General features: G+C 40.3%; 1 protein-coding gene and 1 long non-coding RNA gene across 5 annotated transcripts in view; one reads left to right on the forward strand and one right to left on the reverse strand.

Moving 5' to 3' along the window:
- The window catches only part of cdh13 (cadherin 13, H-cadherin (heart)), a 358,407-nt gene that overhangs the window by 126,429 nt on the left and 204,909 nt on the right, over nucleotides 1–27,069 (forward strand). For 3 of the 4 annotated variants that reach the window (XM_034879249.1, XM_034879248.1, XM_034879250.1), the window contains 2 exons: nucleotides 3,701–3,912; nucleotides 16,720–16,833. In XM_034879249.1, coding sequence (XP_034735140.1) covers nucleotides 3,701–3,912; nucleotides 16,720–16,833 — 326 coding nt within the window. Of the gene's footprint in view, nucleotides 1–3,025; nucleotides 3,074–3,700; nucleotides 3,913–16,719; nucleotides 16,834–27,069 lie in introns of those variants that run through there. The other variant, XM_034879251.1, reaches the window with a different exon arrangement.
- On the reverse strand, nucleotides 208–8,482 carry LOC117949196. The gene is made up of 3 exons (XR_004657644.1): nucleotides 8,471–8,482; nucleotides 2,030–2,031; nucleotides 208–311 (listed from the first exon to the last, which is right to left on the reverse strand). It is a non-coding gene; the product is annotated as an uncharacterized LOC117949196 (long non-coding RNA).

The following is a 27,069-nucleotide window of genomic DNA, read 5'->3' on the forward strand; positions in this document are numbered from 1 at the left end:
AAAGATTATTGACCATTTTATTGTATCTTACTTTACAAGCTGACTTCTCTATTGGCTGTTGAAACAGGTGACGTCCTTTATGTTCCAAAACCATCAGCTGGTTTGAGTCGAGCTGAGAAGGGTTAGGGCAACTTTTCTCTGCGACTTTCTAAAATGGGTTTGTCTCGTCACCAATCTTTGCTCTGAACTGGGCTTTACATTGAATTAGATTACCCTTTACTTGAAGGTATCTACATAAGAGTGACAAGACACTGTCATGAATGTTTCATAAACGTTATAAACAAGTTATAAACATTTATGACATAACGTGTCTTTTAGAAAGTGTCAGGGTTAGGGTTCATGTGTCATGTGTTCATGACAGTGTTATGTCATTCTTATGTAGATGCCTTAAGAGTAAACGTGCTACCGTAAATTGTTTCAAATTCCAGCTACACTGTGTCTGCTTTGATTGAGAAACGTGAACAATACGAGTAACAGCAGTCTAAGCAGTGCAACAGTATGTGCAGCAGTGTTTTGCCATTTCATGTGCCCTGCTGTGTGCTAATGTGTATGCATTAGGACTGCCACTCATTAAAGCTTAATTACAGAGAGGTTGTGCTTCTTAGTAAACACATCATTCCTGAAATGAAGAGATGTGATACTGTTTCAAATAAACTAATAAAGTCTCTTCTACATATGCAGTTGCTGAATATATTAGTGGCACTTATTATGCTTTTTTATTATTTCTACATCATTAATTTCTTTTCACATTAAAAAAACACTGCATGGTACCTACTTGACCTGCCTCGACTCTACTCGCCTTTTTAGGTTTTCCATTACGACAAAAAGTCCCTGGTACCTGCTAACCGGTACTTTCAAGTACCACCTCAGTCGAGGTTCCAAGCGAGCGGAGGCGATACCGAATGGTGACGTGAAAACCTGCAGACTACTGATTGGTTGGAGAGAATGGTCACTATTTTTATATATATATATATATATATATATATATATATATATATATATATATAAAAGTTGCCAAATGGTTCCAGTGACAAGACCACAGTGATCTGTGTGGTTTGTCGTTGTGAACTGAGCTATCATCGCAGCACGTCTAGTCTGAAATATCACTTGATGGCCAAGCACACAGCTGATGCCAATCCCCCCCTCCATCGTCAAAGTATTTTTTCACCCTTTTATTGATGGACAGTGTTACATTGTGTGAGAGATTATTCACTCCAAGTGAGAATGTAAGTGTGAAATTGAACACTACAGTAGGCTTTATGCCAATGTTGTTTTCGATAAAAAAACATTTGCACAAAGCAAGCCGATCCACTTTTCCATGTTGATGAGAACATTAAAATGAGAAAAAAAAATAATGGGACAAAAAGAAATCAAGGAATATATAGAATAGTTCAAAATGTGCGATTAATTAAGATTGAGAGTTAACTATGACATTAATTAATAATTAATTAAATATTTTGATCATTTGACAGCACTAATGTAAATAGTGCGTTGGAAAGGCAGACTCATCCTCTAACAGTAAGACTACTATACAGAGGTAGTTGTTTAGTTATTGTTGGTGGCCCGGTAAGATCACTTGGTAGAGTGGGCGCACACATTTAGAGGTTTTACCTTGATGCAGGAGGTCCAGGATTCGAGTCCGACCTGTGACGGTTTCCTGCATGTCTTCCCCGCTCTCTCTCTCTCCTTTCTAATGTCAGCTGTCCTATTCATTATTGGCCAAAATGCCCAACAAAAAATGTAATAAAACAAATTGAAGTATTATGCAAATGCAAATTGGCCTGGCACCTGTTATTGATTGATTATTGATATTAAAGCCAAATTGAATCATATGCTTGCTGAGTGTGCTAATACTGTGCAATTATTTTCAAATGGTAATGATTATAATACATTGTATTTGCAAGGATTCAACAGCTCGACATCAAGGCCGTTACATGTTGGTTTTGACTTTTAATGAGCTGGTTCAGCAGAGAACGTGCACAGCCTTTGCACTGGAGACGGGAGCTGTACTGTAATTTCAGAGAGGCACCACTGAGACACAAGCTGCTCTGATAAACCTGATAAATATGGGCTCAAATCTGACCCCATTATTTCCTCAGAACGATGGCCTCTGAATGTGATCAGAACACTGGGATGAGACACGTCTTTTTGCTGGCTATGCTCTACCACACAGCTTGCTGTGTTATTTTAAGCTGAAAGCATGACACCAATAAATAATGAGTCATGTAGGGCATCGACTTGACAGCCTTGTCCTTGTCTCAGTGGAGTGGAGAGACAAAATCGTTCCCATCTAGATTTATCCTTGTTTTCACAATGGACTAACTAGACCTGGTAATGGACAACATGATTCAGAAACATGTGGCTGCATTAATAGTGCTGCCATGTCATAGGGAATACCCTGTGAGTCATTTTTACAATTGCAGGCCATTCCTGAACTCAAAATAAATGGAGACTTATACAAGCAGTGGCGGAAGAAGTATTCAGATTCTTCACTTAAGTAAAAGTACTAATGTTACTGGTAAAAGCCCTAAATTGAAAATGTTACTTCAGTAAAAGTTTGTAAATCTCATCAAGTGTAAGTCAAGTATTAAAAGTAAAAGTACTCAACGCAGAAAAATCCTCACATTTTAGAAACTGGTCACATGTTATGTGTTTAATGGTCCGATCATTTTAGCTGTACTTATAGACCTATGTATATTGTTAGGTAGTTACATTTATAATAAAACATAGTATTTTATAAAATACACTTGTGTTGTGTGTAAAGAAAATCTGTAAAGTAACTAAAGCTGTCAGATAAATATAGGGGAATCAAAAGTACAATATTTTTTCACTGAAATGTGGTGGAGTAGAAGTAGAAAGTGGCATGAAAAGAAAAGCACCTCAAGTAAAGTCCCTGAAATGTGTACAGCACTTGAGTAAATGTACTTAGTTACATTCCACGACTGTATAAAGGCCACAATATGTCTGATGCAGACACTTGTACGAAGCTTGACATTTCCCTGCACTTTCAGACATTCCTCTGGTACTCCTCCATCCTGATCCCCAACAGCAGGAAGCTTCATGCTAGGCCGAGGTAAAGAGGAGGTGAAGGATGAGGGAGGGGAAGGATTGTTGGGGCTGAGGCTAGGGGAGGACATGGGGGGGATCATGTCGCAACACCAAGGGGAGTGTGTGAGGGAGATAAAGAGAGGATGAACATGATCAGAAGGGATAAAGCCTGATAGAGTCCTTGGCGGTATCTCCCTCAGTCAGCCTAGACACGCTCACACATGCACGCGTCACATGCACGTAACTCAAAGGTGACACTTTTCCTTCTGTACCTTAAATCCTTTCTCCTCATCCAGTCTTGCCTCTGGGAGCCACTGTATTCTCTGCAGTATATGCAACAGCCCTGCAAAAAGCAAGGTACACACACTAATAAGACTTCAGTACGTAGCATGCAATGAATGGGTCATAAATATTGCAGAAGGCTTATGAGAATAAAGATCACTGACTTTCATTGTAGCTTAGTTCACGGAGACTTTAAGAACACCCTCCGCTTTCCTCTTGCTAACTGTTTATCTTCAGGGCATTTGTTTATATCTGAGAAATACTTGTTCTTGCGGATGGCTTTTGCAAACCCTGAAGTTCTGTTCTTTACAGTGCAGTGATTGTGTTTCACAAGGCTAACATTTCTGTTATTTCTGTGTGTTTCTTTCAGTCGAGTTTGATGACTGTGCGGGGAACGAGGACCTAAAGTTTGAGGTGTCGGACCCGGGCTTCCACGTGGACGGAGATCTGAATCTGGTTCTTCAGCGGGATGTCCCGTCCAGCCAGCCTGTCCTGTTCATCCACGGTCTCAGTGCACATGCAGATGACACGGCACAGGTGGAAATCACTAAACTGCCGCTTCAGATGCCACACACTCTCAAGGTTAGTAGAAATTTTCAGTGGGTGCATGCACGTGTGTGCGGGAGTGTGTTTTCTTGAAGAAAAAAAAGTTCTCCCTAATTTACACTTCATCAAAAAATGTAAAAGGTTGCGCCTTATTAAAGATTGAAAAGGTTACCGTAATGTAGTATAACCAGACATAATGTAGCAGTGATTAAATAACAATGGCCCTGGGTGAATAGGAGGATTTACGAGCTGCCTTTTAGTTTAGTATATTTTAGGGACTGGACTTATTTGCTTTCTTGCCAAGATTCAGATGACAAGGTTGATAGGTTCTCATGCCGGTGTTGGAAAGAGGAAAACAGCTAGCCTGAAAATCTGCCTTCCACTACCTCTAAAACTCACTAACTAACACTCTTTCTCATGTTTGTTGGATCTAAACCTAAATTATTACCTCAAATATGTACTTGAGTACAGTACTTGAGTAAATGTACTTAGTTACATTACACCATTGCACATTGCAGTGTTGTGAGCGATTACGTCCTGGACTGTTTCTTGACCATGGGGCAGTAGCTTCCTGTAGTCTCCACTGGTTTCCTGTCAAACTCACACTGACAACCAACTCAGGGAAGTTACTGCGCCGAGCCAAGGAACTGTACGTATTAAACAAATTGATCATTAGTGACCGTTAATAGTGCCTAGTATAACATATACTGTGTATATGTATGTATATATAGATCTTTGCGCTGAGCTTACTTGCTGTTGGTAGTGGGTGTAGAACAGACTTTGGCAGTGCGCTCGTTAAGGAGCCAATTATGATCACCATAGCAACCTCAGCTCAGGCAGACAGCAGAAATCCCCTGTGCCACAGCGACACTCTCCCCAGATGGTTGCTGTGGCAGGACTTTAAGTAAAACTCAACTATTGTGTACATAGATGATAAAAAGCAAGTGGATTGTTAAAGTGTTATGTGGTTATGTTGGTGTTAAAGAAATAGGTTGTGTTAGCCCTTATTGCCTGTATTAGTTACCCTGGGGTTAGTTATGCTAAAATGAGCTATGGCTAAGTCCTTCTTAAGTGATAATAAATAAGCTGTTTGTAAGATAGTCCACACGGTACCAGTGGTGGAAGAAGTATTCAGATTCTTTACTTAAAGGAACACGTGGACTTATTGGGACTTTAGCTTATTCACTGTATCCCCCGGAGTTAGATCAGTACCCTTCTCTTCTCCGTGCGTGTCGTAACTCTGTCTGACGCACCCAGCGCTAGACTAGCTTGCCACAGACTCTGGAGGTAACCAGCTTGCGATAAGTGACAAAATAATGCCAACATTTTAATGTTGTGATTTGTATAGTTAAAGAGACACAGCCATCTTCTAACCGTATACATACTGGGAGCTATTCTCAGAAGGCGAAGCACAGCTACTTCTGCTTCTTGGGCGGAGTGATTTGCTCGCAACACCTGAGAAGACTCGTGGTGAAGAGCAGAGAATTCGCCTGGAGTCTGCTCAGAGTTGGAGTAATAATTACTCCGCCCAAGTAGCAGTGCTTTGTCTTCTGAGAATACTTCCCAGTATGTATGCGGTTAGAAGATGGATGTGTCTCTCTGACCTTGCTATTTCTACATGCTGTAACTATACAAATTACAACATGTAAATAGTAAAATGTTGGCTTTTTTTGTCACTTTTTGGGAGCAGTAGGCTAGATGGAGCCAGTTCCCTTCAGACTCTGTGGTAAGTTAGGACAGCGGTGGGTGCATCAGACAGAGTTATGAGACGCACGGAGATGAGAAGGGTATGCATGGACATATATAACTTAGGGAGATAAGGTGAATAAGCTAAAGTCCCAATAAGTCAGCCTGTTTCTTTAAGTAAAGATACTAATACCACACTGTAAAACTCCTGCATTGATCATTTTTTGTTAAGTAAAAGTTTGTAAGTATCATCAGGAAAATGTACTTAAAGAATTACAAGTTAAGGTACTCAAGGCAGAAAAATCCTCACATTTTATAAACTTGGAAACAATCAAAACAGTTCCTTAAGATTGTACAGTACTAAATGGAAATCGTATAATCCACAAGTGCATGTATACATGCAGCATTTTTGGATATTTTTTTAGCTTAAGTGCAATTTTATCCACTGTTAATTACTGAGAGACAATTCCTGTACCTATTGTGCTAATTCAGTAATTATTTGGGCTTTAGTTCTTGTTTATCACATCAGGAATGAAGATTACACTCCAGTCGTTTAAACCCCCCCCCGCCTCCACACTGCATTCTGGCAGACTGATGAATACAATTTAAGAACTGTAAACTATTTGTGCCCATGTACCATCAGTCCTTAAGCCCTCTGAAAAGTTTTATAAGCCCATGGCCAGTCTCCGTGTCCTGAGTCGAACCATATTAGTGAAAAAACTAGTAAAATCCTCCAGTACAGTATAGCTTTGAATGTCCTGCACAAACCTGAGAGGGGTCTCAAGTCTGTTTCCCAAAAGGTTCAAATATTCCTTTACATGAGGAGACAGGATGGTTAATTTAGCACGGAAAGATTGCTCGGCAATGTAAACACATGCATTGGGTGTACTTCACAAATCATCCAAACATTTGTTATCGTTACTGCAAATTAAAAACATTTCAGAGGCCCTTTTGCCAGTCTTATTATATTCATGCACATAAATGTGTGGCACGCTCATGCAACCTTAATCATGCTTTACCAGACCTTCCTCTACTGCGCTGCAAAGGGGATCTGGCGAGTCCACATAGCATTCCAGGATGGGAGAAAAACGTGCTCTGGTTTATTGGCATTTCTTTAAACCAATCACAGTCATCATGGGCATCTAAGCACCGGACCGAGCCACGGTGCCGCTGCAAAATAGCCTCAAGAAGGAACTTGTTTTGGTGGAATACAAACTTTAAAAAGTTGTTTTAGTCTTGCAACAGAAATCTCAGATTGGACAGATCATCTAGCTAGTTGTCTGGATCTACCCTGCAGAGATCTGAGGGTCAGTTAACCATAGTCCCCACTAATCCACCAGACTTTAAAATTCCAAAACAAAGAAAGTGGAAGGTAACAGACATCCGACCAAAAAAGAAAATTCTGCGGAATTTCCGGTGGTAACCCAGCAATCCGGAACGTAGTGGATATAGACTAATCCAACCTTAATTATAATCAATTAACGTTATTGCACCACCTCAATGATGCCATATTAGGCGGTTGGAAAACATCCACATCCATAATCTTTAAAACCAAATGGACATTTGAAGAAAGTATAGTAAGCTATGGTATTAAGGTGATACTCTGTGTCACTCAAAGAGAACAACAAGCAGACACATTACAGCCCCAGTAAAAGATGACAGAGTAGTGGGAGAATGCAGAGAAGGTGATTGATGTTCCATCTAGCAAGAGAACCATATACAAATTTAAAAGAAGAGGTACTGTACATGTGAAACCTGCTGCAGGAGGCCAGGAGAACAGCTGCTGTGTGCTCTGCCAGACCTATGAGCACATCGTTGCCATCATCAGAGATGTGTCAGTTTGCAGCGCTGCTGCAGATGGCAACAACAACTGAGCCCAGCACTAAATCTGTCCGCAGGCCAGTGGAGTTCATGTTTAATGTTGGACGGTCTAGATCATTGATCCAGATTACTCACACTTAAAAATGTGTTGTCCTTGAAAAAGCTGTAACACTTTGGAATGTGCCAGCAAAAATGAAAGACTCGTAGCGGGGTCCGCTGTGGGCTTAACATATGCTTTACACATGCTGTGAGTCAGTCTGGTGCAATGCTTTCTGAATAAATCAGAACAACTTAAACTTTGATGAATAACCACATGTGTTTTTAGTCATTATTAATGAATGAAGTCAAATGGAAGGAGGTAAGGAAACACTGTTCTACAGTGCAACATAAACACTTGTAATAATTTTGCAACAAAGTTTGGAGCATGAATAATTACACTGGCCAGCTCTGATTATATGGGAATTTAACCAGTACTCCTGCACCCCAACACTGAGTTTTTTTTCTCTGAAAATGTGTCCTTTTGTTTGTGTAATCTATGGAAAATGTCTTTCTTTAGCCAGCAAATTGACTGCCTTCTGAAGCGCTGTGCACCTGAATGAACACCGTTGTTCCTTATAGCTCAATTTCCCCCTCTGTTTAGTCCAAATACACTAAGTTGATTAGGAAAAGTTTCCAGGGGCTGCGTCTACAGTTGGTATTCCCTTCATTCTCTCAGACCTCATCTGTCTTCCTGCTGCAGTGCGCAGAGTCCCGCTGCTACAATTCCTCCAGCCCAGAGCTTAATGAACGTCTCCATCACTTTCAGCATGAAGTGGCCCTCATTTGTTTGTGCCTCTCACCATCGTTTATTGGGTTAGCTGGTCTATGGGTGTTACCTTGGCAAGTCATCGAGGATATAAGTGAATTAGTCTTTTGGCAAGTTATGAGTGGGAAGTGACTAATGTGTCTGTAGAGACTGCGGAATGTGCTTGTATGTGTGTGCCATAACATTGTAATATACACAACCATGTCACATTGATTGCCCCCCCCCCCCCCCCACATGTCCCACTTTCACTTAGCACCGCCATGAGGTCAACATGTTCAATACTTCGGTTTATGACTAAATATCTGCAAAACGAATGTTATTCCCTGTTTCCTTATCTGTACTTTGCATAAGTATATAAGCATTCTAATAAGCTAAATAATGAGCACTTCACCTGTGTGGCTGTAGACTCGTGGTCTTGTACCATGTAATAGTTCAGCCTATCTAGAAATCTTCCTTATAAATTGAATCAGTTATCAATCATTTAGAAATTCAGTCAGCTACTGAAGATGAATTCTGGTTTAGTACAACTTGGGCCGTATTTTTATGACTTTGCCCGTTTGAATGAGTTATGAAAACATTGTATTAACTAAAGTAGTTGTTGAGATTTAGGGACGGGGAGTCTGGCGGAGAAGAAAGTGGTTAGAAATTGGACAAAACAGGATTCAGTGTTATTATTACCAAAGAAAGACGGCGAGCACTACGAAAATACTGTAGGACCCAGGTTGTATTTAAACTAAATTGTCCTTCAGGAAGTGGTACAGCGTGTTACCCTAAAACAAAAACACTTGAGAGTTGGAACATACAGGACATTATTACCTCCGTTTAAACCATTGTGTCTTTTACTTTTGGTCTTTCCTAAGTTTCAGCTGTAAGATGCCATCAAGCTTTATCAGGCGAACCTTGATTAAGTATTTTATCTTTCCTGTGGACAAATGCTTTAATGTCCCCGTCTCTCCTAAATTAGATTTTCTTAATTGATAATCGCAGCGCGCGCGCACACACTCATGCACACACACACTCACTCACGAAGTGCATCAATTAGGCAAATGGTAGAAAGGGAAACAGAGATGAGAAGAAAAAAAACATTGTTGGAGGAGGAAGACATCCTAAAGCTTAGAGAATAATGAAATGAGAGAGGAAGAGTCCTCTGTGTGAGGCATGGTGGTTAAAAGCTCTCATTATTTCACTATCAATTAATCTGCTGCAGCTCCTCCAGCTCTGGGACTCACACCATCAGAAAATCTGTTGCGTTGTTCTCTGTCCATATCCTGTAGTCCACCGCCCCCCCGCCATGCCTCTGCACCGTCTCAAGTGGCCCATCCAACACGACTTCAGAGCTGCCGCAGCTTCTGAAGAATCTATAACTTACTCATGGCATATTTTAATAGCTTGCTTCAATAAGCCAGGGGTTTGACTTGTGGAATGACTCTTCTGACAAACACTGACTGCATTGGGATGCTGAGGTCTAAATCTCCAATCTGAGATAGTACTCATGGTAGTCTGGTAAGCTGCCTTGATGCCTCTTCCCCCTTTTTCAATTACACAGAGTAGGTTTCCTTTTGAGATTGTGTTTTAGTAATTACATCTCTTTGTTATACTCCTCAAAGTTAGATTTTTGCCTTTTCTACAACCTCTTATTGTTTCGCTTCTAACACAGAGCGGAAACATTCCATGGTGAATTTATTGGCATTACTAATGCTATCGTGGAAGGCAATATTGGCTGGCGATAATTGATGAAGTGCTGGCAGCGAAGGAGGAGAGAATCAGTTTTTAATTCCTCAGCGAGAGCTGTTAGTTTGCTGTTACACAGGCCCAGAGGGAGAGAGGCGGCTGATGAATGATTCCTATTATGAGCAAAACTTGAATTCAAAGACTAATTTATTCCCCTCCTTTTTTCTTTTTTGGTTGTTGCAACCGATCAATATGTGAATTAATGTAAGAATGCCTTTCAGTTTAACAAATGCATGCTCCGAGATATGGACTTTGTTTGTGTGTATTATTCCGTGGTATTTTGTTTGTGTTGTGCGGGACAACAGTTATGCAGAACATTTTCTAACCTTCAGGGGGTGCATTGACAGGCGCCATTCAAATGTAACAGCTGATAAGAGGCAAAATACTCTGAAAAGCCTATTTAAATAAGCCTATTTATTTTTTTGCTTTTGTTATGTTTCAGGCCTTTTTGCACACTAAATGAAATGTAATATTGCATCCAGAGCAAAATCCTCATCCTGTAATAGCAAATAGATTTTTTTCTTTAACCAAGCTTTCAGTGTTCAGAAAAGGCTTTCTGGGGATGACTGACATGTTGCAACCACAGCACAACATCTCACATTATACCACACAACACAAATAATCTCCCTCCGTCTGTCTCCATCCCACTCACACTGTCTCCCCTCCGCTTGTTCTGGAGCTGTCATTTGTTCGTTCTGTTTATTGCCTTTGTATATTGTCTGTCTGTTTTTAAATCGGCTCCTGCTTCTTTCGCTGAAATGGTTTAATATATTTAGGAATTCACACTTTTTTTTTTTTTTTTTTGCTTTTATGTGTGGGAGCCAGTACTGGAGAGAAAACCAGAAACTCCTAATGTGGTGTTAATTTACAAAAGCAGCAAAACAAACCTTTCCAGTCAAGTTAATGATGTGCATAATTCAACAAAAAGAAGATGTGCTAATTGACTCACATCAGGTGAAAACCACTTAGTTACATCACCAAACAGTATTGATCACAAACTTCCAAAATGCCGTCTCTGTCTGTCAAATGCGTGGGTTTGGACAACGTTTGTCATATGCCTTTATATATTAATATATTTTATATTCACTTTGGTCGTTCAGAGGCAGATGTAAACAAAAAAAAAAAAGCCTGTTTTTAAAATTGGTGTATTTGAATATTTCTGCATCCTGTGGACCCTAAACCGTCTCGGAATTGCACAAACTCGGTATGACTGTGTATATAAGGAGCGTGCCCCCAGACCACGCCTAGAGGATCTGAGGTCAACATACCACAGTCTTACAAAACATATGTGGAGAAATACTGAGAAATATAAGTAGTATTGGTGAAAAATGAATACATCTGAAGTAGAGAAGCTAAAATTAGATTGTAAAAAGGATGCTCAGGTCTCTTAGATTTAATTAAAAGCTTCTCTGCCAGCTGCAGATGAGAGAGATGAGAGGTACGTGTTAGCAGGTAATGTGTACAAATGTTAATTTGTACAAATACTGTACATACTGCTGACACTAACTTAAGTGAGCTTAACTGTGTATTAGAAGTGACTGATTGACATGACCTGACCTGGCGGCGTCTCCAAAAGTTTATTCCAAATTGAATAGCTGTACATCCCTGTCAGCACTGGTTGATGCTAGCCTTGATAATATCCATTTCTCACCGGGTCTCAACACATTGTCAGGAATGAGTAATGACACTTCTCAATATAGCATTGAGAGTGAAAATGGCAGAATGGACAAGGACGTGACTTTACTGCCACAGTAACTCTGCATTGAGATGACAATGACAAAGGCTCCATCTTTTCCACACACACACACACACAAACACACACACACCCCACAGAACAGTAAATGCATCTAGCCGCTGTAAACATAAGTGCCCCCACACACCCGTTCTCTCTCCCAGCTTATAAAATACTGATGCTAGGTCAGTGGCTCCTAGTGTCAGATTTCATCACAAAAATCACCCTGTGTGTAACGCACTAGGCATAGCATCAGTTTTTTTTTATCAGTGCTGTAAGATAACGTAGTATTTAGACCAACAATGGTAGCGTGCAGTTTGAAAGACCAAAATTCTGTGCAACAAGGATGGGGTGGAGCATGGGTAAAAAATTAAAGGACTTTCACTCTGCAGAGGGTTCATGTCCCATTATTGTCCCGCGTGTCACCAAAACATACGTTTTGTAACCCCACCCACTATCTTTTCCTAAACCTAACTGTCCCGCTCTTGTGCCGCATGTCAGTAAAAAGAACGTCACGACCCAGAGCCTAAAAATGTGATGCCAATAATCCCAAGCTTTAAATAAGACGCTAATGGGCCATACGCTAAAGGAAAAGCTTTTGTCAAAGACACCGGACCAAGCGTTGTTTTTTGACGCGCTGGGTGTGACAATGTTTTTGCCCCCTTTTCTGACCGGTCAACTATATTTCAATCTTCTTAACAAGACATTTATTTCTTTCAACTCCGTACATTCATATGCCCTGATGATCAATTGAGAGACAGAAAGAGAAAGCAAATGTATTAAGGCTGGATCCGGGTTGATGGTGCGGCAGTAATTTATGAACAGGACACATTAAAGATCCATGGCTACTTTCTCTTACAGTGTCGCCAAGCTGTAAGAACACTATTCATCACACATGCAGACTCCAGGGAGAGAAAAGAACAAGGGCGAGCTGCAAAGTGTCAAGTAAAAGAGGTGAGAGGAAGAAAAGTAGTGCTGCGAGTTATCTTTTCCAGAATAACCTGTGGCAAGCCCCCATAGACGAGCTGAACAAACGTCTCTGTCCATCTGAACTTGTCTGTCAGTATGCCTCGCTGTTCTGATCCGCCTACACAACATTGATAGGTTTAAAGTGCAATAACTCCTTCTCATATCCGTGATTTGTCTTAGCCCTAACCCCTGTCACCAGTCCCCAAATCCAGCGGCTAAAAATGCATCATGGTGTCTCTTTGCCTCCCAGGTCTTCTTTGCCTCTTTAACAAATACCCCACCGCTGAGACCTGTGCATGATGGGATTGATGCACTCATCCCTGAGCTCTCAGACACAGGCCGGATTTTTTTTAAAGGCAGTGCTTTAAAGTCCATCAACTTGCCTGTCAACCGATAGCATACATGTACACGCCATTGACTGTGCTCTTTAGACACAAAATAGGTCTTCTAATCTCTTGCAGGTTTAACTGCTTCAGGTTCAGGTTTAGATTTCTGGCTTTGACATCCCCAGTGGGTCTAATAAGAAGAGTGGCCATTTCAGAGACTGCTCATGTGTCTTTGGTCTGTTCTGGTTGGGTTGTGTTTATGATTACTGTTCCCCCTGACCTTCGCAGCTGGTAGAGGTGGATGGGTGAGGCGGTTAGCTGTGTGGGTGTTTGCTGTTGCCCTCTCTGTCAGTGTCAGCACTGTGCTGTAAACAAATGGCTCAGTTTTTCCCTCTTACCCGTTCCCTTTCTGTCATTCTGACAGGGGTGAGAGTGGTGCCAGAGTTTCTGTCAGCCAAGAACAGGAGTGTGAACAAACAGTCCCCTGCACACACACACCCCACCACCACCACACCTGTGTGCAGTGCACGTTGTCAACAAAGGGTTGTACAGTAGGCTATAAACGATGAATGACAAAAGAGACTATTTGCATTGCAAATGAAACCACCAAAAACCTTGGGTTTCCTTTCATTTAGAACGCTGTGTTGTCAATTTTGACTGGGCTTGTTGCTGTGTTGTATTCGCTCACTCTCAATGTTCTGTCGTTTTGCTCAACGTTGACAACAGGGTTGATCAGCTTAGTGTTAAAAATGTTGTCAAAATCCAACTCAACTCACATTTAGTCATTCCTTTTTGCTTTCAAAAATAATGAGCTCTGTGAAGCCGGCTACGGTGCTCTGCATTGTGCTCCAATGAGTCATTGGTAGTTGTGGTTCAGTTACCCAAAAATAGATGTATGCGCTTAGAAAAAATGTTTTCTGCGCTCAAAATTTGCCATCACATGTGCAAGAGCGAGGCACAAACCACATGTCATTTTGGTGGATATTGTGGTTGTGTTTAGGCAAGAAAAAGTGAGCATACTGTGGCGACAAAAGTTAAGTTTATGCTGCCAAACAACTATTTAAGTTTAGGGAAAGGTTTGTGGTTTGTATAAATAAGGGTGTCACGATTCATCAAAATCATTTGAAATTAAGTCACATCTTGAATATTGAATTAAAAATGGAATCGTCCATGCTGCCACCGGTAAGAACTTTTAAATTTTAAAGCTTTTAATTTATATACTTTTAAAATTTTACATTTGAATTTTTGCTATTTCTTAATTTCCTATGTCTTAAGTTTAATAATGTGTGACATGTGCCTCTTTGTTTGTTTTTATGCATGAGAACTCTACTGCAAACAAAATCTACAACTGGGTACAAATAAAGTAACTTAAACTTGCCACGTTCCCATGTCACGTCCTGTCGGCTTGTCAACCGGAAAAAACACACATGTTGAAGTGCGAGACAGTCAACCTCCTCTAACTTAGCTACAGCCAGTCAATAGCATGGCAACTGCAGATGCTGGAGAGCCATCAACAGAACTTGAGCCCCCTCTACCTTCACTGTAGTGTGTGAAAGTGTGGAAGTATTTTGGATTTCCAGTGAGTTATGTCAACAATGTTCTCGTTGTCGACAAAAAAGCCAGATTCTGCAAGCTCTGCTATGTGCGTGTACTATATTCTGTGTGTTTACCATTGCACATTAACCTAGCAGCTAGTGGCTATTCCTTCTGCTTATAGCTTTATCCCTACAAAACCGCACAGTTGAATTTAAGCCCGCATGCACGTTTTGTAGCCTAAATAGAGCAGCTTATATCGGATGTATTAGAGAAGGCAACAAGTTAGAGGACTATCGTCCACTGAGTCGCCCTCTTTACTATCGGTCTGCTCAGCTGCTGGTGTTTTAAGCCCCCAATAAGCTCTCAAGGCAGCGCTGCGACCGTCGTTTTTTTTAACCATAAATATTGTCTAATACTACTGCCTTCCAAAAATCTTACAGGATGTGTTACAAAATGTAAATAATTGTAAAAATAGATCATTTAAATTAAAAGAAATTATATCAAATAGTTTGGACTCTTTGGCACTAAAGGCTTATCACACTATCACACCAATATGTTTATCATTTTTCAACATTTATCATTATTCTAATTGTATCTAGTAAAGCAAAAGCATGTTTTGTGGAAATATTTCTATAACTATGGCATTTGTGTGTGAGTGTGTATCTGTTGTCTCTTCCCGGCTCGTGTCCAGGTGGACAGACAGTCAGCAGCCGGGAGGTCACCACCTCCATGTTAGCAGCCAGGTTTCCAGCTTCCTGTTCATAGCGTCAGTGACAGACATCATTTTCATCAACATCTAAGCAGGGGGGCCCTACCTGTGTCAGTGATGTGAAAGTGAAGAAGAGTGAGAGGAAATGTCTTGCCGTATTATACAGCAAAACTATGCCTTTGTTAACAACAGCAGGAGGGTGGAAGGATGATGAAATTAGATTATTCTAATGTGCTCTCAAGAGCAAAAATAACATTTCAGATTGGCTCCTTCTGCATGAACAACACAATTGCGCTGCCAAAACCTTGTCATCTTTCATTTCTACACCATCTTGTTTTGCTCTTGCTTTTAATGCTTTTTTGTTTTCTACTTCTGTCTCCAGTCCTAATTTAACATACGGGCTAAATAAATTACATTTTAAAGCTTGTTAAAAAACAATTTAAAAAGCTTACTTTACTTCTTGCTGTTTGTGTGTTTATGCATCGTCGGTGGGTTTCAGGGTTATGGCAAACAAGATTCAGTTATTTTTCGACAAGAGTCAGAGTTGGTGTAAGAATTAGACACCACACGGGGGAATGTTCACAATGTGGCTAGACAACAAATACCAGCAATTACATTTTTCAATTTTATTTAGATACCCAAATCATCACAGATGTTATCTCCGGACACTTTACAGATAATGTAAGTCTGGACCACACAATAATTTACTGAGACCCATCGATTTCTCTCCAAGAGCATGCTTTTGGTGAAACAGTGTCGAGGAAAAACGTCCTTTTAACAAGTAGAAACCTCAGGCAGACCCTGTCTCTTGGTTGTTGGCCATCTGACTCATATGGCTAGGATTTGGGTTGGCTGACATACAGAAATAAGATGGGGCCGAGAAGGGTTGAAGAGGGCCGGAACGATCCCGAACTAAGTTCCGGCATCTTTTGATTAATAAGTAAGTGAATCCGATTTGCAGTTTCATACATCAGCGTTGAATACTGCAGCATTGGTAAACTGCAGCTATGCACAGCCATTAGTTCAGTGTCTGTAGTTACTGTATATGTCTGTAACAACAGCAGGACAGTAGATTGTTATCTAACTGCTAAAGTCAGTTGAGTGAAGTGATAACGTAGTTTGTAGCCTACGCGTTACAAACAGGTTCGGTCAGAAACGCCACTAACATGCTAACGTCTTCTGTGTTTTGGGATTTAAAGCTGAGCTAGAGTTTGCACTGCACCAACAAACTTTTAAATGCTACCTTGTTTTTCAGCATTGCAACGGCTTATTTTGGGAGGAAATTTGGCCTAGTATGCGCTGAATAATTTGACATGCAGTTAACACAGTCATAGATTTTGTTTTACTGTAAACCTACTAACCTGGCATTTTTCACCACTTTGGAAGAAGGATATTACTGGAGTACCGGACGCACCAGCTTCCTTGAACTTAGCGTTCCCCTACCTGCCAAATCCCACTTTAACCCCTGCTTTGCATGACATGAAATGTAAAAGATTGTAATTACAAAGTGTTTTTGTCTGTGTTTTAGAGTATCCTGGGTGCCGGCCAGACAGTGCCATTCAGATCTAAGAGATCGCTGCTGGTCCCTCCTATGATCATAACTGAAAACCAGAGAGCTCCCTTCCCCAGGACCATTGGCAAGGTAAGGAACATATGGCCCATTCATGAACTCTGGCGGTCTTGGTCCACAACAGCCTTCAAGTCTTACACTAGAAGAAAAATGAAAATTCTCAGCTTGGAGAAAGAATATTGCCCAAGTTACAGGACCAAGGATTCAATATATGCATTATTTAAAACTTTGGAAAATAGGAAATGGTCCGTGACAGTTTGGTCAATTTTTGGAAATTTTTCCAATGGTCTTATATAGCCCCCAAAAAAGAAAGCTATAGCTTTCACCTTAATCATGTTACCTAAGTTAGTTTAGCTGAGTATGATCTCTTTCACACCATAGAGTTCTCCTTAAGACACAAACTCACAGAGGGCCAACACATATTGTGTTAGCTGGCCCATCTCAGCTCGACTCAAGCCAGTTGATGGTACTGCTGCGACTCCGCTGGTCAAGTTTGGATTTATAACTCAAGGGAAGTCACCTGTTTCATCTGCCAATAGAGAAGTCATCTTGTAAAGTCAGCTCCAAACTATAGACAGCTTAGACAATTCAGTCGCCTGGCACTGCTCTCCTGGTCTATCCCCACACCTCTCTCTTCTGCGGCTGATTGCAGACCGCGTCCACCTCTTGCAAATCATCATCAGTCTTAACTGCGCTTAAAGCAAACTCCGGCTATCTTGCTCCTGCTTGAACAAAAGGTACAATTTCTTCTGCTGTGAGCTAATAAACAATGGCCATTTTCTAATCAATGCAGATGATACTTCACTATTTATCTCAATTTGACAGTGACTAACTTGCTGTCCAGAATCAGAGTGCATGTCAATCCCAGGGCTCATGACCAGGCTTATGCAAGCACAGCAATGACTTGCTGTTGTAGTTGGTTGATTATAATGATTGTATATATTTTTGGAGTAAATAGTTGTCATGCTTTAGGGAATTGTGGACGCAAACGCAGAGAATAAGCAGGCAAGCAGGAGAGAGTTTTTGTTAAGGATTTATTAATCAAAATGCAGAGTCCCAACCAAGACATGGATAAAAATAAAAATAAAAAAAGAACAGGAAAAAGGCAAAACCTAGAGCACAGGGGCTGGAAAAAACTCACGGGGAAAACCGCAGGGAAGAGTCCAAACGCTAAAGACAGAAAGAAGAGGCAGGTGACACAAGGGCTGGGAAACAGGTGAGAAACATTGTGCAATCTCAGGGGTAGGAAAACACAGGAAGTAAACAAGACATAATGCAGAAAACCCGGACTGTCAAAATAAAACAGGAAACAGAACAGACACTCACGGGAAGACACAAGACAGGAAGTACAACTAGACAAGACAAGGGAGAAAACTAGGACATGAAACAGTAAACAAAACAAATAACAGGGAACAGAAACCTACACAATAATCACTGAATAATACACAAACAGAAAACAAAATAAAACAGGAAACAGAACAGACACTCTATTGGTTGTTGGTTTCTGTACTGGGGGGCAGTACAGAAACCAACCACCAATAGGGAACTACAGGAAACAGAAATATACACAATCAATACAATGGTTACCTTTTCTTTGGCAAACATATTCTGATGTGAGTCTTGCACCTTCAACAGACTATCCTATCCTACCCGAATATTATTTTAAATAAATATACAAGAGATTCTGTTCAGCACCAAAACAAAGCAGAAAGTGTTAGTAGTGTGGGAGGAATTGTTAATACTTTTTTAATGTTTTTTTCCTTGCAGAAAAGAGAAGCCTTAGCTTTAATTGTATGCTTCAATGTCTTAAGTTAAAAGAAAGACTGTGTTTAATGTTTGCCTTAATAAATCTATAGGCTATAGATTATATAGGCTCAATCTCACACTTAAAAAAAGAAAAAGAAAAACAAGTCCATTGCTGGTTCAATGGTGTTGTAATTTCGGATGGTCATCCTGAAAACCTTAAATGGTCATGTGACCTGGAAAGATGGCTAGACAGATTGGCAGAACAGGCAGCTAAGTGACAGACTCTGCTCCAAGTGCTGTTAGATTGACAGCTCTCTAGCCCAATGGAACTAGACCGCCTATATTTGTGATTTCTTTTTTTTTTCAAACTAATTTAGCTGCTTTGCTACAACACAGTAAGGGAGCATGCAATGGTTACAGAATAATAAATAATAATAATAATAAAAATAATGTATACTTGTTTAGTCCTGCAAGGGAAAATTAAAATATCCATGTCCATGTTAAAGGAGAGACAGCTACACCAAAAGAAAATCTCAATCTGATGCCAATAAATGAACTCTCATAGCATCACACTACTCATTTAAAGGAGGACTTCTTACATCTAAGTGAAATTGTTATTGAGGAATGTAGTCCTTGTTAGCAGAGAAGGCAAAAGTACTCACTTCCTGTAATACTTCCAGTAAGTAGAAGTATAGATACTTTTGGTAAAAAATACTGTGGTAAAAGTAGAAGTACTGAAAATAGAAAAAGGCTCTTTATGTGCCATTGCCAATGGATGTCCGCCAATAGCCCTAAAACATCACATATATGATTATTGTGACGGAGACTGGGACTTCATAAGATTCTGACTCAGTAACGAGATATGAATTCAGTTGTGATTCTGTGAGAATTCACAGATCCAGTTTCTCATTTTTAATCATTTTTTATCTTCCCCTTAACATTTAAAGGAATCTACATGTACTGTATGTGTGTGTGTGTGTGCTCAAATATGGCTTCTGGAGAGATAATAAAGGATAAAACATGAATTACTAAACAGACATTAATTTTAAAATTAAAGTTACCCATACTTTTAGAGTTACGCAGCACATTCGCCAGGAGTCATTCTTGATGCCTACTATCTCAAACATCTCTCTCAGATAAGGGCAAGGAGGATTGGGAATCTGTAGAGTTGTATTGTAGGGGTGCGTCAAGTGCAACGTACAATACTGTGTATTCCTATCCAATTAGATTGAATATGGTATTAATGAGGCAAACAATAATAACAATAACGCCAGTGAAATTATTGGAAACTTGTTAATGAGGACTAAATTAGGACTGTATTTAAAGCTGATTCTAGTTTCCAACTTGGCCCCAGGTGGAGCCTGGACGGAGACACGGACGGAGACAACTTCTCTCTGTAGATGCTTTATTGAATCAAGCATCAGTACAAACAATGGCATGGGTAGCTCTGCTATAGCTGTTTGTGTGTGTGCGTGTGTGTGTGTGTGTGTGTGGTTCTGAAAAGAAATAAATAACATTGTATAGGCTACCATACACAATGCAATGGAATAAATTTGCTAGCAAATAATAACAATAAATCCACTATTAATTACATTATCTAAATGCAAAGTAACTACTTCAGCATAAAAATAATGCACCTAAAATACAAACGTGAGCAAGGCCGTTCAACAATCACCATCATGAATCAACAGTTAAAGAACACAAACAACGAAATCACTAGCTAACTTTAAAATTTGCAAGTACTATAGACCAATACAACATCAGGCTTAAATGAACTGACAACAAAAGTTACAGTTCTCAAGGACTAACACTCACAACCTCAACTGAATACTCTCCGGATAGCTAGTCTCTTTTTCCTTCCCCCCCCTCTTTTTTCTCTGTATGGCGTGCGCTCCCGTGTATATTTCCTGTGGCGTTGCATGAGGTGGTTTCTTTCATTGAGTCTTCTGAAGAAAACAGAGTAAGTAAATCATATTTTAAGGCCAAAAAGAAAGTCTGCCTTAGCTGAATGTTCTCTTACCATTAAATTGAAATGCCAACATTTCCTGATACTTGAAAAATGGCTCTCTTTGACTTTTATGACTTTTTGTTATCCTTAAGAGAAAATTCATATTTTATGTTTTATATTGTAGAATTTTTGGTATTACAGAAAGGTTTTGTATTCAGGAGAAGAAAACAAAAGCATATCTTATCTCAGGATAGGAATTTAACTATTACAGAACCACGCTGATTTAGGGATTTCCTTAGTTAGGAATTCTAAATTAGGAAGGCATAGACCTTGTCCTGAATTTGAAAGAGGCAGCCGCACTGTTGCTAGATCTGGCAATGACCGTGAAGATGGGTAAAGGCTACTAAACCCGTATGATGATGCTTTACGTTTCCCAGACCATGTACCATACCATATATATCAACTGCAAAGACGATTCATTTTGAATTTTATTGATATGCTTCCGGAATGTCCGACAGGAAGGCTTTGGGCTCTTCCAGTGGAAGTACAGATCACAAATGCACGGTGTTTTTGTGCTAAGGATGACATCCAGATTGAGGTATCAGATCTGTCTTTAAAATCACAGACTACATTCTAATTAAAGATACAGGCATGACGAGAAGAGTGGCGACTAAAGTATCACATTTATACTTATAGTCAGGTTTTCTTAAGATGAGATAGGAGGGCTGAGATAGACTTTCCTTCGCAGAAGCTCGAGTGAAGATAATTAGCTCTTCATGTTTAATTAATCCTCCATGTCCTCCTTGGCTTCTAGCAACTACGTGGAGTGGGGGTGGGGGGTGTGTGCGCGTTCACATAAGGCTTGTGTTATGTGGGCGCGCCGACATTTTTGTTGCCAGTTCCTCATGGGGACAACAGAAACTACGCAATATACCTTTAAGTTAAGGTAAGACAAGCAGCTAGAATATTATTTTGTGTTATGTGCAGGGTCAGGCTGCTTTCCAGAAGGGCCACTCTCTAACACCTTAGACGCTTTCCTCAATCCCAATCAGTCACCCAAAGGGTCTGTTTCTAATTTCATGACCTAATATTGGGACTAGAATTCCCCCTGTTGAGCACTAGTGGTGCCCCAAGTCCTTTTGTCTAAGGCATACCTGTGAAAAGATTTATCCCGAATTTAGTCCCACTTGTGATAAATGTAAGAGTGCAGATGGCTCACTAATTCACATTTATTGGCTATGTCCAAGCCTAGTGCAATTTTGGAAATTGGTGTTTGGCACTCTGTCCCAAGTCTTACAACGCACAATTGACACCGACCCCCTGTTGGTACTCTTTGCGCTCTTGACTTCACCTCTCTACGAGCCTGTAGTGCTATTTCACCACACACTAAGCACAAAAGGCTTAGTGACTTGATGTCATGCCTCAATATGCAAAAGATCTGGTACTCCTATTACCCAAATGTTATATGTTTCACACATTTATTTTGCCTCTTGCTGGATGATAACTGCATGTGTTTCTACCTCTCTTGCTCATTTGACTTATAGTTTATACAAATGATATATTTATCTGCCTTTTTCCTTCTCCAACCTTTTTTGTATTGAGTATATAATGAGTTTATAGCTAGATTAACATAAATTAACATCTTGACTGTACCGCATACATTCCACATATAACTGTATTGTAAAATCACTTGTTAAATATTCAATAATAATAAACTTTGAAGAAGAATATTTTTTGTAATGAGGCCCACGGGGAATTTTCTGCATGATTCTCCACAGCACGCTATTTTATTGTGAGGATTTAGTAATTGTTTTGTCACTGATGACGGATTTTACTTGTCCGGCTCAACCACTGTGTAGCAGGCCACACAATATGTGACACAGTTTATTATTTATGTGGCAGATTATAAATTGTGCGTTATTACATAATGCATGGAACTCCTCCAATACTCTTCAGTTAATTCCCTCTTGAAAGAAACTGCATTGTTGATTTTTCTATGGTGGGAAGTCCGTGCAGAAGGTAAATCATGTAACCAGAGTTGCCTTAGCACAAATGGTCAACAACAACCATACATTTTGGACCCCATTGGCGCTACATTTATCTTACCCTGTGGTACGAAGCTTTAATCAATCTCTACGTGTCAAGCAGCTTTGTTCTACAGTAGATACAACTGGGCACTACGAGATCAACCACATCTCTCAGTGCCCACAGAGACTAAAACAAAAAGATATTTCATACTGAGCCCTACACATAATAGATAATTGTACCCTGGAGAGTACAACCACAGCACAGAGCCTGTGCCTCCAGCTCATACCAGCCCTGTACTCAACAAGGCCCCTGTGAAGCAACTTGAGGACCTGAAGGTACCAGGTTGGTAGTGAAGGACAGTGGACTGAGTTAGTTTTTCCCACTGTTAAACTGCAGGGAGATGGAGAGGAACAAGAGTCAGTTGATATGTTTGACCCATAGGGGACAAATGTGTCTCTACAGGATGCCACGGACCTGCTGATTTACTCATTGTGCTACTTTTTTTATAGTCCTCTAAGGAATTGGACACAAAGTACAAACATGACATGAATTATTTTCTCCCTTTATTGTGGTTCCTTAACACTCCCCCTCTTTTCCCCAAGCCATCTTTTCTCCACCTCCCGGTCACAAATTCAATTCATCCTCCTCTCATCCTTGTATCCCTCCATCCTTTCCCCCCTACTCCACACACAGCCAGCTTTGCATGAGAAAACAGGCTAATATGGGCTATTTTACCCAATACACTCTATATTTCGGCGACTTGGCGAAATTGATTTTCCACACCAATAGCTTCCCCCTTTCTTACGCAACCTACCATTTCCATATGGCAGCTATTCATTTCTCATGCCCTATCCTTCTGTCCCAGAGATAAGCAGTAGGAAGCAGGGGAGAGGTGAGATTGCGAGGGCTAAAGTATGACTGTGCGTGTTCATGTGCATGTAAGAGGTGTGTGTGTGTGTGTGTGTGTGTGTGCGCCTTGGCAAGGCAAGGGTGGGTTGGCTGTCAGCGGGACTCACAGAGGAAGGGTAAGAACCTTGTTGTTTATGTCACACCTCCTGCTAGCTGTGGAAATTGTTTTGATACAGAGGTCTCTCCCCTGCCCTCCCTTGGGGGTCCATAAACAGCTCACACAGCAGCTGGAGCATGCAATGAAATTGATATGCTTACATTTTTTTCTCTTAGTACACGCCACTTCAGTCACTGCTGACAGGAGAATTTTTTAGGCTGCTCAAGTATTCAGGAGGATAAATCAATCATAGCTCAAGAAATTTAAATTCTCAGATCTGGGATTACTGTGTGTGAGTGAGGCATTATTCTCAAGGGGGGACAGGAGGGTACCTTAGTACCTCTGTGTTAAAGAAAAAATAATTCCTCTTCTTCAGTGCCATTCAGTGATTCTATTTAATCAATCTGACCATGCATGCATTGTGATTGCATATTTCTCTGTCAGTGTGCCTGTACCATGGATGTGCTAGTAGAACTGGATACCATTTCCCAAGATGGCTCCTCATTCATTCCAATTGACACTGCTCTCTGAACACATGTAAACATGACAACACATGTCCAATAAAATTTTTCAGGCTTCCTCAGGGTCCCAACTTTAGAGGCCCATTTGCACTACCACCCTTCTCTGGATAAGCTTGATGAAAGCATGCAAATTAGAGACTTCTTCGGGCTGTGCCCGGTGACTATGTGTTGGCATTCTTGCATTAATTGGCATGAAAATAATTGATACGGTTGACGGAGGCTTTTCAATTTTTATTTCACCTAATGGATACAAGTACAAAGGCTCATTTAAAGGTGTCAGTAAAACATGCACTACTCATTTTACAGGCTTTTTATTTGTAATGGTTGTATACTGTCTCTTTGAACCAGCATGCATCCCATTTCCTACAATACAGACTGTGGCAACTATGCCAAAATTACCTTACTGTGTAGAACTGTTGCTGGAGACTTTATGTTATTATTATTATCATTATTATTATACTGATTATCATACTTTTTATAGTGTTGATGTTCTCTGACACCTGTTTGATTGTCTAATGACAAGCCATCAGCTGGCTCCAATTTTGAACAGTTTACCTTCATCTCATGGAGGTTTCAAATTGCATCTCTCCCAATGTCAAGAAAACTCGGATTCTATTAAATCTTTTGGCAGGCCAATCACAGGTGATGACCAAAGTCTGATGGATCGAAAGAGAGCTGTCAGCCCCTCTTAATGTGATGAATATGTTTGTGTTTGTTGACATGTTTTGTTTCGCCTTGGTGCAGGTACCCAGCACAAATCAGACTCCAGCTATAAAGTACAATCTAAAGTGTAAAGGATACTGTAAAGCAAGTAATAGCAGATTCTTGATAAATGACAAATGTAGATAGCCAGCATTCCTTAAGCTGTGCCTGTTTATGGGTTGGTCCAAATATTTAGATTTGCAATTTGTTTCATAGTTATCAACACAAAGTTGGTCATTTCTTTAACTAAAACAAAAAGAGTTCCTCACAATGTAAAGAGTTCCTATCAGTCTGGAAGAAAAGTAATGGTCCACATGATTGATCTGGAACAGATGTGGTATTGATTAAGATTGTTTTTATTTATGACAACTGATAATTCATTGTTGTAATTAAAAAACATTATAACTATTCGTACCTTAAATTTTTTTTTCCTAAATCATTTCAGTGGTTCTTCAACTTGTAACAGGGTGAACAACACTTCTGCATTCCCCCATTAGGAGCCACACCAGCGCAATGGCGCCTGTGTTTGGCTTCACCGCTGCAGATGGTTGCTCGTCCCGACTCGTTTTGTTTGTTTCCAGCACTATATTGCTACTGAGTTTGTCAACAAATGTTGTGTCAACGGCGTGGGTGTACAATTGCCAAACAATGCTGCTGATCAGAGAAAGCAAGGAAAAAGGGCAGGGAGCTGGTTCATCTGAAAAAAACTCCTGAAGCTGGAGTCTTTGACTGTGTCTCCAGACCTTCACGTCTTCGTTCCGTCTGCCTTGTTGTCCCTGGGGCTCTGGTCCCGAGGCCGTGGAGAAAACCTACCGCTTGTCTTGGTGTGTGTTCTGCGCATCTGAGTTTGCTGCCGCGAGCCTCTTTCTCTGCTTCAGGTGCTCACGGAGACATGGCAACAGGATCTGGAATACTGTCACCTGAATGAGCGCTGTCCTGTGGACTGTACTTTTATCAGCACACCAAGACTCACAGGCAGTAGTGGAGGTTTTGCTGTGGTTTTTAAAAAACATTTTATCTGGACAGAGGGATTATTGTTGGTAATTTTAATATTTATGTGGATGATGATACTTGCAAAAACGCTTCTGAATCTATATCACTAAATCTTTTAATTTTAGTCAGCCTGTCTCTGGTCCTATGCACAGTAATGGACATACGCTTGATCTTGTTTTTTCTCATGTTATGAACATTAATAAGGTTTGCATCGAAGATGTTTTTGTTGGTGATCAAAAAGGCATCTTATTTGATCTTGTTTGTAATGAGGATCCTCTGCCTGTTAAACGAGCGTCCTGCTTACGTTTGATTAACCAACTTACTGTGGAAAGATTTCCGGCCGCATTTGACTTGAGCTCAGTTTTTATTTCGAATGACGTGAACGCTTGTGCACAGGCATTTAATGATCATTGCACCCTGCTGTTGGACAAAATTGTGCCTTTTAACATTAGAGAAATTCGCTCTGTTAATTGATCCCAGTGGATGAATGACGCCATTCGCAGTTTGAGGCGTGTCTGTTGTAGAACTGAGCGTTTATGGTAAGCAACTCAGTTCCAAGTCCATTGCCTGCATCTTAAAGAGCTCTTAGTAGACCTGAATGAAGTGATTAAGGATGCTTGAGCTCTTATTTTACTAATCTGATATCTGCCTGTAAAAACAATCCTAATGCCCTGTTTGAGACTAGTAATAACATTGTTTCACCTCCTGAATGTATTGTCCCTGTTTTTTTCAAATGTTGACTGCAACCACTTTTTGTCTAATTTTGTGGAGAAGGTTAGAACTGTCTGGGCGAGCATTGTACCATCAGCAAACTCACATATAGCTACTCAGCAGAGACCTTCAATACTGGTTTCCTTCAGCCCCATTTCCCTGAACGACATCATTAAGCTATGGGGCTCGATGAAACCCCCCAAAGCCCTGTTGATCTTTTACCCACATCTTTGCTTTTAAAAAACATTTTTTTATTTCAAAAATGTTAGAAAAGGTTGTTGCGAACCAGCTAAATAATGTTTTGGATTCTCATAATATCTTTGAAAAGTTTCAGTCTGGCTTTCGTAAAAAACATTCAACTGAGACTACAGTCCTTAAGGTCTCAAATTATATTTTGATGGCGGCTGATAGGGGTAAATTTTCTGTGCTGGTCCTGCTAGATCCAAGTTCAGCGTTTGATACTGTTGATCACTGCACTCTGATTGATAGACTGAAAACAAGTGTAGGCATTACTGGATCAGCTCTGGATACGTTTTCTTCCTATCTTTCAGGCAGGAGTTTTGCTGGGTTCATAGGAACATATACAGTGGGTACGGAAAGTATTCAGACCCCTTTAAATTTTTCACTCTTTGTTTCATTGCAGCCATTTTCCA

The sequence above is a fragment of the Etheostoma cragini genome, chromosome 8 (assembly GCF_013103735.1).
Source record: "Etheostoma cragini isolate CJK2018 chromosome 8, CSU_Ecrag_1.0, whole genome shotgun sequence".
Lineage (NCBI taxonomy): Eukaryota > Metazoa > Chordata > Actinopteri > Perciformes > Percidae > Etheostoma > Etheostoma cragini.